This window comes from Sparus aurata, chromosome 19, assembly GCF_900880675.1.
Source record: "Sparus aurata chromosome 19, fSpaAur1.1, whole genome shotgun sequence".
NCBI classification, from domain to species: domain Eukaryota; kingdom Metazoa; phylum Chordata; class Actinopteri; order Spariformes; family Sparidae; genus Sparus; species Sparus aurata.
Genome location: NC_044205.1, coordinates 19621018 through 19632858, shown reverse-complemented (window position 1 = coordinate 19632858; position 11841 = coordinate 19621018). Strand labels below are relative to the sequence as shown.

Here is an 11841-nt window from a genome sequence, read left to right as displayed (position 1 = left end):
ATACAAAACAACATAAAATGAGTTAACTTATTCAATTAAGTACATTTTTTTGCCTGATATAAGAAATATAACAGAAGGCCAAACAGAGAACACAAGGTTTAAAGTTTCTGTGTTTATTACTTTGACTTAATCAGGCTCTCAATTTATTTCTCTGACTCCTCTCTTCTTATTTACTTCATCCTTTGAGATCCCAACAAGCCCTGACATGTTTGAACGGGTCGCTACTGCTCTCTGGTGGACTCAGGCGGTACTGGGCCTCCTGTGCTCCTAGGGAGAGGTGAAGCTGCAGATGTGGGAATTGGGGTTTTCCAGATGTTCGTTTGAATTATTCACAGCCTTGGCATCTAAAAGCTGTTTTCAGACACTCACGTCATCCAGTTTATAAGGAAATGCATTTACAAAATGAACAATTTCCCTTGAAATATTGATACATTCAAATGTTCATGTAGGTTTACTAATGATTTTTCATGGAATTTAAGCAAAAAAAGAGGTTATTTTAAGATTAACTAGAAAATGATCCCAATATCTGTAATCCTCAATCTCCACACAGTGCCAAATCATTCATCAGTGGCATAAAAATCAAAATATTATCTTTGCAGTGCATGTCATCTGGCATCATCAGCGTGTGCTGCGGTAACACACCGCACATTGAGCACGCACAGAAAAAAAATCTTTTCACACTGGCGGGATACGCATGCGCGGAGAGGAGACCAAGTGTTTTGTGTCAAGTCGAGGCAGACGGATGTGATCGAGCCAAAAATCACCTGTATTCTGGCATTCATGGTGACACAGTGAGTACACGTTTATTATCACTTGACTCTCGGCTTGTGTGTTGGATCAGTGGCTCTCTCGTCTTTGTGCGCATATTTTTTTTTTTCTCACCCTGTTTTTTATTTTTTTTTTATGGAGAATAAAAGCGGATGAATTTCAGGGATCCAGTTCGGATGCTGGAGCATCTTTTATGTTGGATGTTCGCAACAAGCAGAAATTGTATGATTCATCTTCAATTCGTGCACGTGAAAATGATGATTAAAAAAAAAAAAATCACCGATCAAACGTGAATATTTGCAGATTTCTTTTTTTCTTTCTTGCTCGGAGGATGAATCCCTCTGACTGAATTATCAGCTCATCTGATCAGATCATTTCATTATGTTTCTATAAATGGCTGCACGCTGCTTCCTTCGGGCTGCTTGTCATGAATCGACCATCATGAGTGTGCATGAGTTGTGTGTGTGCGTGTGTGTGCGTGTGTGTGCATCCTTCCGTGGATGGATGCGACTGATGGATGCTGATTGCTGCGGTCCAACAGTGACGCCTTGTCGCTGTCATTACTGCTCATCCCCTCATAGACAGAGAGAGAGAGAAAGGGAGAGAGAGGAGGAGGAGGAAGAGGAGGAGGAGGAGGAGAGAGGAAGGAGGTGGTTGCTCATCACAGTTTTTTGGTTTTCCTGACATTCAGCATGATCCAACAAACCGGTAGGGACGTTTGCCATTGGCTTTTCTCGAGCTGCTTTGCATGAAAACCTGAACCTGAACGCACCATTTGTTTGGTTTTTAAAAACGTCGATTGTCTATTGAGGCTGCACAGAAGTTGACCCCACCTCAGATGGTACGTTTGTCAATAGTCAATACGAGAATGGATGGATAAGGCCTCCCTCTTCCTCTCAGATCCTACGTCTCCTCTGATTTCTTGAATCTCCTCATGTTCATGTGTGATGCTCCAGCTTAATGCGGTAATAATCTTCCAGTGAATCCCCCCCACACCCTCCTCCTCCTCCTTCTCCTCCATCTTTCTCACTGTGGTCTCTCTCTTCCTCCTCCTCCTCCTCCTCCTCCTCCTCCTCCAGTCCATGGGCTCAGAGCGGGTGGAGATGCGTAAGAGACAGATGCAGGTTCATCAGGAAGCAGCTGCCAGTGTCCTCCAAGCGCGCCACAGTATGGGAAACACCCCCACCAACGCCTCAAACGCCTGCTGCTTCTGCTGGTGCTGCTGCTGTAGCTGCTCCTGGTAATAAACACTCCACCGTCCTCCCACACAGACAGCAGGGCCGGAGACAGGCGAGGAGTCGCGAGGTCTAAGAGCCCCTTTCAGTGTAGACCGGGAAGCCTTGCCATCATCTAGTCCTCTACTGGCTGTATTCAGGGTTCAAATGATAGTTTTGGGTGCTTATTTGCTGTAAATCACCAATTCACTTATTATATAACTGTCATATTCTTCATTTGCTACCACCTTATGATTTATACCAGATCACACAGCTGCTGTAGTACCTGGGTCTCCAACGGGGGTTTGCAACCCCTGAATCAGGCCTGTCAGCCAGCACTTTTAGGCCCAGATTTGAAAGAAAAAAAGGTGACCAAAGTACCAAAGGGGCGCACATGTAGCCTGTGTCTGACCTGCAAAGCTCTGATTTTAAACATGTTTACACAGTGGACTTTTGTTTATTTTTGTTTATCGGTTTTCACATTTGAAAATGAAAAATGACAAGTGCGGAATTCGGGTAAGAAAATGCACCTTTTTAATAATCTTAAAAGTAGTTTGTCAGCAGTGGCGTCTCTAGAGTCTGTTGGGGTACTGGGCAAAAATTCCAGCGGGCCCCTGAAACCAGTGTTCATCACTGTTATGTATGATGTAAAAAAACTCTTTTTTATTTAGAATATAAATAACAGTAAAGAACAGAACAACGAAAACCTAATTTATACCTAAACAAATTAAACACAGTCAGGTTGTTAATATCCCTTACTATAAGGACACTGATCATCAACATATAAAGCACCACTTTTATGGGAGCTTTAAGGGGGTCTGGTTGCCTCTGGTTGATAGTTAAACTGCTGTAAATCCTCTCTGCTCAAACAGCCGAGGTAAAAACTTTTGGATCAAATGGCAGTATTTTGGGCTTAGCAAAAGACATAGCTAATGAACGAGCTAATTAGCAAAACAAGATGATCAGGGGTCATCAGAGTTACTGCAGGGGGCCCCGCTAAAATAGATAATATTAGGAGAAGATCTTTATTTTTCCAGAAAGTTAAATGTAAAAATACAAACTACAAGTCCTCACCAGCATTTGAAGGACTCTATTTATTGTGTTGCAATAAATCTACACAAGTTAGCATGCTAACCAGCTAGCCCTGTCTCGCTTTGGTCCGAAGCTCCCAGTGTAAACACCAATGCTCCCCAGGTGCTCCTAACTCCCATTCTGTGTTGCTAGCTGCACAGGTAACTAGCTCAAAGCAGCTACAGTTGGCAGCAGATAAAATGATTAAACAATAATGAATGTTACCATTAGCTGCGGGCCTAGTCTATTTTAACTTGAACAATGTACAGATTTCAAGTCTTTCATTCATTCTTCAGAAAATGCTGGCACTAAAGAACATGCTGCATGATGAGGGCTGCTGGTGGATGGAATATTTTTCATAACACGCGAGTTACACACCATTCATTAAAAGATCTGCACATTCTTGGCACAAATCTGGTTTTCTAGTGCACAGATCTGTATTTTTTCTGTAACAGCCTGTGGAAAATCACACATCATGTACTTGTGAAGAACTAAATGTAACGTGACAGCAATGAACTGCATCATTTTTTATAATCTGAAGTCCCTCTCGGCCTCATTCTGTAGTCGCAGCTAACTAGTGGCTTTTTGCCTCCATCCACACACCTCAGCGCTCACCATCATCTCCAGAAAAACAGAAACACACGGTCCTGTGGCCCAGGCTGATCTCATCGGACGGAGGCCTCGGGGGGTTAATCTGTTTTTGGACTCATCAACCTTTTACTTGTGCTTCCTCCGAGAGCGGCCGACCTGTTGTGTGCAGAACACGGCCATGTTAATTCACTCCACCAGGGATGAGTAATAGGTTTTGACTCTCCATCTATATCCATTTCACGTAATTGTTACACGGCTACAACAGCCACATTCCCAGATGGGACGGCTCTCACCTGAGCCAATTAGTCTTCAGCCAGCTGCTCCATCAGGTGTTGGGGACATTTTAATTACGCACAGGAGACCCCCACAGGAAGATGTGGACAATTGACACACTTAAGTATTTACGCAAACGCTCCCAAAGTTCCCTGGAGATTTGTCCTGAATCTACCAGTTGTGTTCTATTATTTCAAGCTGGAACTGACAACATTCATCCACTAGGCCAATCATGTGGCACAGTGGGCTGATAGAAAATAATGTTTTACTGGGGCTGATGTGCACATTCTAACTCACTGAATTATATTTAGTAAGAAAAGAGTTATTTAAAGTGTTCAGTATCCTGGTGGGATCAAAACTGGATGATGAGCTATTTATGGCCTGTTTCATTGTGTTTTTTCTTACAGTTTGACTGTTCGGAGCGAGGACGAGACAATACAGAGGTCCACATTCGAGCACAGGACGGAGGGAACCCCGAACTGTGAAGAAAGGTAACGACTGAGCACTGTGACCTTCCAAGACACATTTCAACATGATGTGCCATTACTGAGAGGATTCAATAACAATGAACCAACGCACCCGCTGTTGTTTTGTCTCTCAGTCTGAAGCCCACTCTGGAAGACGCTCGCTCCTGGCCAATGTCATTTGAAAGGGTGATGAAAAGTGCAGCGGGTCGCAGCTGCTTCAGGCAGTTCCTGCGGACAGAGTTCAGCGAGGAGAACATGATGTTCTGGCTCGCCTGCGAGGACCTCAAAAAGGAGACCAACAAGACTGTGGTGGAGGAGAAAGTCCGTCAAATCTACGAGGACTTCATCTCGATCCTTTCCCCAAAAGAGGTGAGCCACCGAGGCCAGGAGTGCATGTTGCTACGTCTATAATGCTGAAATTATCTGTTAATCGATCAACGGTAAATTAGTCATCAACTGATTGAACATTAAGCAATTTCAGCTTTTTATCAAGAAAAAAAAAATCAAACCTTTTTAGTTTCATGTCCTCTAATGTGAACAGACATTTTCTGGCAGGTCTATAGACATTCGCTGACATTAACTGTAAATAATGGCATTATTCGTGAAATAAATTATCTGTAGTTCCTCTTGTAATCTCCTATTGTTTAAAAAAAGTCTAAAAACACAGTAATATTTATTCAGAGCAAAAGTTGGCTGCTTGTGACGTATGACGGAGCCTGTGATCGTTTAGCTTAGCCTAGCATAGAGTATGTAACTCCCGTAGAAACCACGACTTGGTGTTTTTTGATTTTTGTTTGTGCACAAGTTATGAAATCAACATAAAGCGTTGTAACTGGTAAACTTTAGAGGTTATAGTAGGTAGGACTGATGAGAAGTTTGTAGAGAAACAGTCTAGTTTTCTGCTAAACTAAGTTAACAGTGTGGGTCTGGTTGTAGCTTCACAAACATGAGAGTGCTTTTGTCTTCTCATCTACAAACGTGAACAAATGTATTTCCCTAAATGTCATACCACCATACAGTATATGATCATTATATTTTTCTCTCCCATGTTTCTCCATATACGCGCCTAACACTTGAGTCAAGAAGTCATGTACCAACATTTTCCGCAACTCCCCATACTGTTGGAACTCATTTTCGCAATTATTCCAACAAATGTGCTAAACAAACAGGTGGTTTTTCACATACTGCGTCCAAAAAAATTGGTTTTGAGCACTGAAAGTCAATGCTGTCCAAGCTAGCTAGAAGTGACTGAAGGAGAACGTGAAGAAATTGGGTGTGCACATACCCATGAATTTGGGGTTTTATCTCATTTCATCATATACGTCACGTAACAATTTCTTTTATCCGCTTATCTTCTCCAGGTCAGTTTGGATTCGCACGTCCGAGAGGTGATCAACCGCAACATGCTGGAGCCGACCTCGCACACGTTCGAGGAGGCTCAGCTGCAGATCTACACGCTGATGCAGAGAGACTCGTACCCGCGCTACATGAACTCCGCCGCGTACACGGATCTGCTCAAGAGCCTCGAGGAGCCTCCCTCTGAGCCATAGACTCTCCACTGCCACACACTTAGCTTTTCAAAAATGGCGCATGCGTCCCCACCCGAAGGAGTTTTTGTGTTCCTGCTGGATGCCTACTAGCTAGAGAAAAACAGACAGGAAAATGAACACTACTTAAAACTGGTCTTTATCCAGCTGTAACTGCTGTTTATTTACCCACGATTAGCTTACCAAAACACTTGGAGCAAACAAGAACAAATGCTAGATCCAGCATCCGTTACTTGTTCAAAACATATCTATATTTTTATATATTCCCTAGCGCTTGACATTGCACTTTTCTACCTTGTTTAATGGAGGGAAAGCATGTATCTGTGAGCACTGCATTTGTATTTAGGTATATTGTGAGCCTTAATGCATATCCAGTTCTTGTAGAGACGAGTAGGTTTTTCTTTAACAGTAACTTAAGAAGAAGGAAAGTGCCTTGGAATAAGATCTTCTACACTCGCACCTTTGGTCTAACGTGAATGGTGCGACAATGACTTCACATGTTGGTGCTTTCAGCTCTTCTCAAAGATAAAAAAACGTTTTTACAACTCAATGAGCTGATACCCGGAAATAGATCTTGTCTGTGTGTTTCAATACTGTGATATTAGTCATATTATATTTAATTTAAACAAAACAGGGAACAAGACACTGAATACATGACCATGACCACTGATATATTTGTGTATTTAAAAAGGAATTTGTGTGAAATAGCTATTTCAATTCTCACAAATTTAATAAAGCACAATCGTATGTTGTTTTTTTTGCCGTTCATTCATTCACAGAATATTCTTTCATATGGAGATGTACACAATTGGAAATGCTTCACATGTGGCTTGCATATTAAGCTGCTTTTAATGTGACTGATGCATATGTGCTTTTTGTTTGAGAATGCTTTACGTTAAGATTTTGTGTTACTTAAGAAATATTCTACACATTAGGGCTGCAAATCATTCATTCCTTGAAAATGAAAAGGTGCAATATGTAAGAACTGGCCATTTGTTAAATTATTACTCAAAGCAACTGCAGCTGCCCTTATTTAGCTCAATTTGACATGCAGCTAGCGTTTCTGACTATGTGCTCAGGGACTGGATGTGTGTTGGTGTTTACACTGCTAGCACAGGAGCATTTGACTGGGGCTAGCTGGTTAGCATGCCAACCTGTCTGCAACATAATCAAGTGATGCCATTATTACAAAACTGTTATTTTTCACATTCTGTTGATGATTTTAGTTTTTGAATGTTTTAACTAAATTCTTACATACTGCCCCTTTAACATTTTATTTTTTTCTATAATTCACTCTTAAGTCTACAGGATGTTAAAAACACTGGAAATATCTCCATCACGTGCTATGACAGGCCAGGTTGATGTCTTGAAATCGGTTTGGATTGACAACAAATCCAAAGACAAAAATATTAGATTTACAATCGTTAAAAACAGAAGGAAATACTCAAACTTCAGAGGCTGACTGGAAGCGAAAAGATGTTTGGCATTTTTGCTGATAAAAAGGCCTTAAACAAATTAATTTATCGTTTAAGAAACTAATTTCAGCACTACTACACAGACGCTACATTAATAAAAAAAAAAATTTAACAACAGGCCATTTATTGTGAGATAGTATGTAATAAACCGAAAAGTATAGCCCTAGGTATTCCAATACATACGTTTCCTACAGGAAATGGCTTGTCTCAATGGCAATTAGCTTAACAATCAAGCAACTAATGTTACTCTACTGTAACACTGTGTGGCTCCAAAGTCAGGATGCAGCATCGTTACAGTCATGCCTCTCCCGGGCTAACATGTAGCCTCTGTCCTGTCTGGCTCTATGAGTAGCAGCGTGGTTTTGTTGTCAAGTAAGTCAGTGGTTCCTCGAGTCCACAAAGTCTCGCTGGACTGAGGCCCGAAGGACTCTGATGGTGCTGTGCGGTCGTGCGGCTACTCCTGAGTTCACTCATCGCTGATGGGAGGAAGCTGCTTCTCTATGAAACGTTTGACGTCCACCATTTCCTGCATGGATACACAATAAGACAAAATATACAATACAGAATGCAACTAGAGTGTTGAATTAAATGAGAGTTTCCCCCACACTGACCTCTGGACAGGCGCTGTGAGGTAGACCTCTGTACGACTTGAAGACCATGTTATCTGGATTGATGAGGTCTTTCATCTTCGCCGCTGTCTGGCTGCCAAATATGAAGGGGACCAGAGGGTCGGAGTCCCCGTGGCACTGCAGGACCTGCATGTCCTTGTTAGCAGTGTTGGCAGAAGCCTGAGAATAGAAGAGATTAGGATTATCATAATCATCTGATTATGACGGATTATGATTTGGCTATGGGATATCCCTTAACTGTAATTCAATTAATGTAATAGTTCACGATAACATGACAAATGAGGGAATTTTATTTATAATTTAGAGCAATTCAAAGATGTGTGGTGCTTAGGGCTGTATTTTCGTGGTTGAGTATTTTCTCGATTAAAAGGTTAACGCTGCCAGTTTTACAAATAAAAGTCTTTTTAAAAAGGTCTTGGGGAATATTACTACAGAGAAAAACAAAGCCTTTTGTGGCTCCAGAGGAAGCTGAATGTATCTGATAAATTGTCTCCAGTGGTAATGTCAGCACCAGGTTTTGAAAAGAAATAAGAATGTGTGGGAAAAAAAAAGGGTAGTATCTCTGGTTCTGCTGTATCAACGTGTGCATTCTAGTGGCTAAATTACCCATATTGCAATTTATTAGATCCTTTAGGGAGTCAAAAGGTTGTAACTATGTGCCTTCACATATGCAGTAGTAAACTTCAAGATCTGTAAACACACTTTTTGCAGCTCTAGTGAAATGAATGATGAATTTGAACTTTAAGGTAAACAAATCCTTTAATCGTATGTTTGAGTATTTGTTGAAGCTACTAGAAAAAAACTTTTTTGTCGTTGTTTTTTGTTGATTGTGGCGTCGTTTTTGGAAAAATGAGGGGTGAAACAAAGTAAACTCTGTCGTAGTGCCAACCCACATAATTCTAAATCCAGCCAAGTGAAAGTCATTAAGAAAAACTATAATAACTATACAGAAATAGCCAATGGTCTCATTTGCTTATGTAGGTCATAATGAGGCATCAGTATTAAACCGAGACGGTTTCATAACAAGATGAAAGTACCTTGTAGTTCATTTCAGAATCTGCATGTAAGACACTTGTGCAGGTACAGACAGGTGTGTGTCGTGACTGTTCTACCTGAGGGAAGGAGTTGCGGAGCGGGAGCCAGCAGCTCAGAGCGACCACGCCAGCCAGCTTCTGCTGAGTTGTCAAAGCCGTGTAGAGAGAAAGTGCTCCACCCTAAAAAAAAAAAAACGTTTGATGAAAAAAGCCATGGCACATATCTTTTGTGTCTGTAACTAACAGACAAAAAGCATAAAAGAAACAGCATCGTGACAGCAAAGAACGGTGCTAATTTTAGGATCTTAATGTGTGACAAAAGAGGCCCATCTGTCTTTTTTCTGTGATTTCACTAATTTCAGATTTGTTCATTTGCAGTTAAGTGTTCAAATTGAATGGTCTATCGCAGCAAATGGTTGTGCAGAGCTTGAACTGCACAAAAACGATATGGACAGCCGGTCTGTTGAATCACAACTCTCAAGTTTTCATATTAGTACTGACCCTTTGATTTTTACTGAAAGTTCAGGGGATTACATGCCTGTCTTTTTCTTCCACCGTGGAGTCTCTACTAGTTGCCTGGCAACTGCTCAGAGTAAAGAAATGGTCCTGCACATAATCCACTATAGATGCCAAATTGTCATTTTCACACTTCGGTTTTTGTGCGGATTAAACAAACAAGAAATAACATGTTAGTTTGTAAGCTTTAGAGGAGCTAGTGGGTGGATATTTCGTACTATTAGACAGAGCCAGACGAGCAGTACTGCTTCCAAGCTAAGCTGCTGCTGGCTGTAGCTATGTATTAAGCACACAAATATGAAGGTGGAACTGATCCTCTCATTTAACTCTCTGCCAGAGATCAGATACGTATTTTCAAAAATATCAAACATTACTCCTGCTTGAATCTTACTCACCATTTCCGCCAGATCTTTTAACTCTAACCCATCCATTAAATTGCACTTTAATTTTGTGTTTCACTTTAAATAGCTTTAAAATACTTGTGGACTCCAATGGAGACTAAACTGACATGAGCTTTGTTTGCAGTTTTGTTACTTCCTCTTTGCGTCTTATTATCAGCAGAATCAACCACTGACACCCCTTCAAGTTTTGAGTTTCTTCACTTCAAATTTGCAGTTTTAATAAATTGCCTTCTTGTTCTTTCAGCATGCTATAGTGAACCTGTGCATTCTATCTGTGCATGTCCTTTTATTCAAATATATGCAATCATATTTAAAGAATCCGCCCCATGAAAGTGCACATGCAGTATAGGTGTATGCATCTTTTGTTATTCAAATACCTCGCTGCAGTGAATCACAGTCAAAACGCGGTTATGTAACACATCATCTGCGTACATGCCACACCTACCTGTGAAAATCCACCGAGGATAATTCTGTGGGAAGGTATTCCATTCTTCACCTCCTGGTCTATCAAGGCTTTAACTGTGGCGAGATTAAAGAAACAAATATTCCATTTGACTCATGAGTAAACAAGCTCAAACGGTAGCACATTCCTAATTATGTTTAGTCCACAAAGATATGAATAGACGTACTGTTCTCTGATGCTCTTTTTATACCGGCCTCGTCTTCATTTGCATCCGGGCTCAACCCATAGATGTCAAACCTGTATAACAGAAGAAAGAAAAACACCAGAGGGCTCACTGAGTACATGACAACCACACTGTATATTCAAATAAGTCTGAATACTGTGACACTCACCAGGAAGGCATGGACATTCTCATGTTCAAAGACACAGGCATGGTGGGGCTGTAATGGAGGGAGAAAAGTAACACAATTTGGCATCACTGCACACAACATATAAATGTTGCTGTGACTGTAAACAAGTTTTACAGACATTTACACCCCTTAATTCTAGACTACACAGGTGCCCTTTTCACTTTCCCAGCACTTGCAGACACCCTGTAAAAAAATACCTGAGCTGCTTTGAATACTTACGCGTGCGGACAGATGTATTTCACATGTGGTAACCTGATGCCTGCGAAAGCTTCAGCCCAGCCATGCCTGTCATATTGGATCAGATCAAACATGTTTAATACACATACACATACACCTGTGTTTGGCTCAACAACTCACAGACTATAATAATGTTGCACCGAATGAGAGAAATTAACCGTCTCCACGTACCCTGTATCACCAAGGCCATGCAGAAAAATTACCTGCAACAAGAACAACAACACTTAATTGCCCAGGTGCAGGCAGGTACAGGCTAAAACATGTCAGAATTTGGCTGCAGTGTGGTGTGTCTTTAGCTGGGTAGTTAATAGAAACCTAAAGCAGCTTTTTGTCCAACTTGAACTGTCTAGAGGTCAGTGTCGTCGGGTTAACTCACCGCCGCAGTGGCTTTCCGGGCAGCAGGCACAATGGCAGGTAGAGGCGCTGACATGTTATTGCCGCACATACAGCGCTGAGGCAGCTGATATGTCGGGACGAGTTAGCCGTGAAGCTAGCTAATAACGATATCCTCCGCTGTCAATATGTGTCGATGTCCGGCCAACTCTGGCTGCCCAATACCACCCAGCTGAAGGACAAATGTCGAGCCAATATGGAGGTCAAGGTACCTCCGCTTCGTATCACCGCTGGCAGTCGGGAATTTCTTTTTGGAAGTTGAATTTTGTGGGAAATAATACACCGACGGTTCACACTAACTGCTAGCACGTTTCCAGCAGCGCTGGTACGCCTCGTAGGTCCGCCCCCTTCGCAACGTGATTGGCTGTCATTAAAGTTCCTTTACAAATGCCAAGCAGAGATTGGTTGGGTG

The 11841-nt window shown here is 41.6% G+C and overlaps 2 protein-coding genes across 6 annotated transcripts; one reads left to right on the top strand and one right to left on the bottom strand.

Annotated features, from left to right (window-relative positions):
- The first annotated feature begins 667 nt into the window (after window positions 1-667).
- Window positions 668-6683, top strand: LOC115570244 (regulator of G-protein signaling 20-like). 5 transcript variants are annotated; one of them, XM_030398698.1, is made up of 5 exons: window positions 668-791; window positions 1848-2008; window positions 4325-4408; window positions 4519-4753; window positions 5746-6683. In XM_030398698.1, exons 2-5 carry the CDS (start codon window positions 1851-1853, stop codon window positions 5932-5934), a joined length of 666 nt encoding a protein of 221 aa, XP_030254558.1. In that variant the 5' UTR covers window positions 668-791; window positions 1848-1850; the 3' UTR covers window positions 5935-6683. The 5 variants fall into 5 exon arrangements, with proteins under 5 accessions (XP_030254558.1, XP_030254560.1, XP_030254559.1 ...); XM_030398700.1 differs by having other exon boundaries at window positions 766-783; XM_030398699.1 differs by lacking the exon at window positions 668-791 and adding an exon at window positions 885-1476.
- Window positions 6684-7496: 813 nt separating this feature from the next.
- On the bottom strand, window positions 7497-11798 carry lypla1 (lysophospholipase 1). Its single transcript, XM_030398694.1, has 9 exons — window positions 11413-11798; window positions 11208-11239; window positions 11019-11084; window positions 10782-10829; window positions 10616-10686; window positions 10432-10505; window positions 9148-9249; window positions 8018-8194; window positions 7497-7932 (listed from the first exon to the last, which is right to left on the bottom strand). Exons 1-9 carry the CDS (start codon window positions 11479-11481, stop codon window positions 7873-7875), a joined length of 699 nt encoding a protein of 232 aa, XP_030254554.1. The 5' UTR covers window positions 11482-11798; the 3' UTR covers window positions 7497-7872.
- Between the last annotated feature and the right edge of the window lie 43 nt (window positions 11799-11841).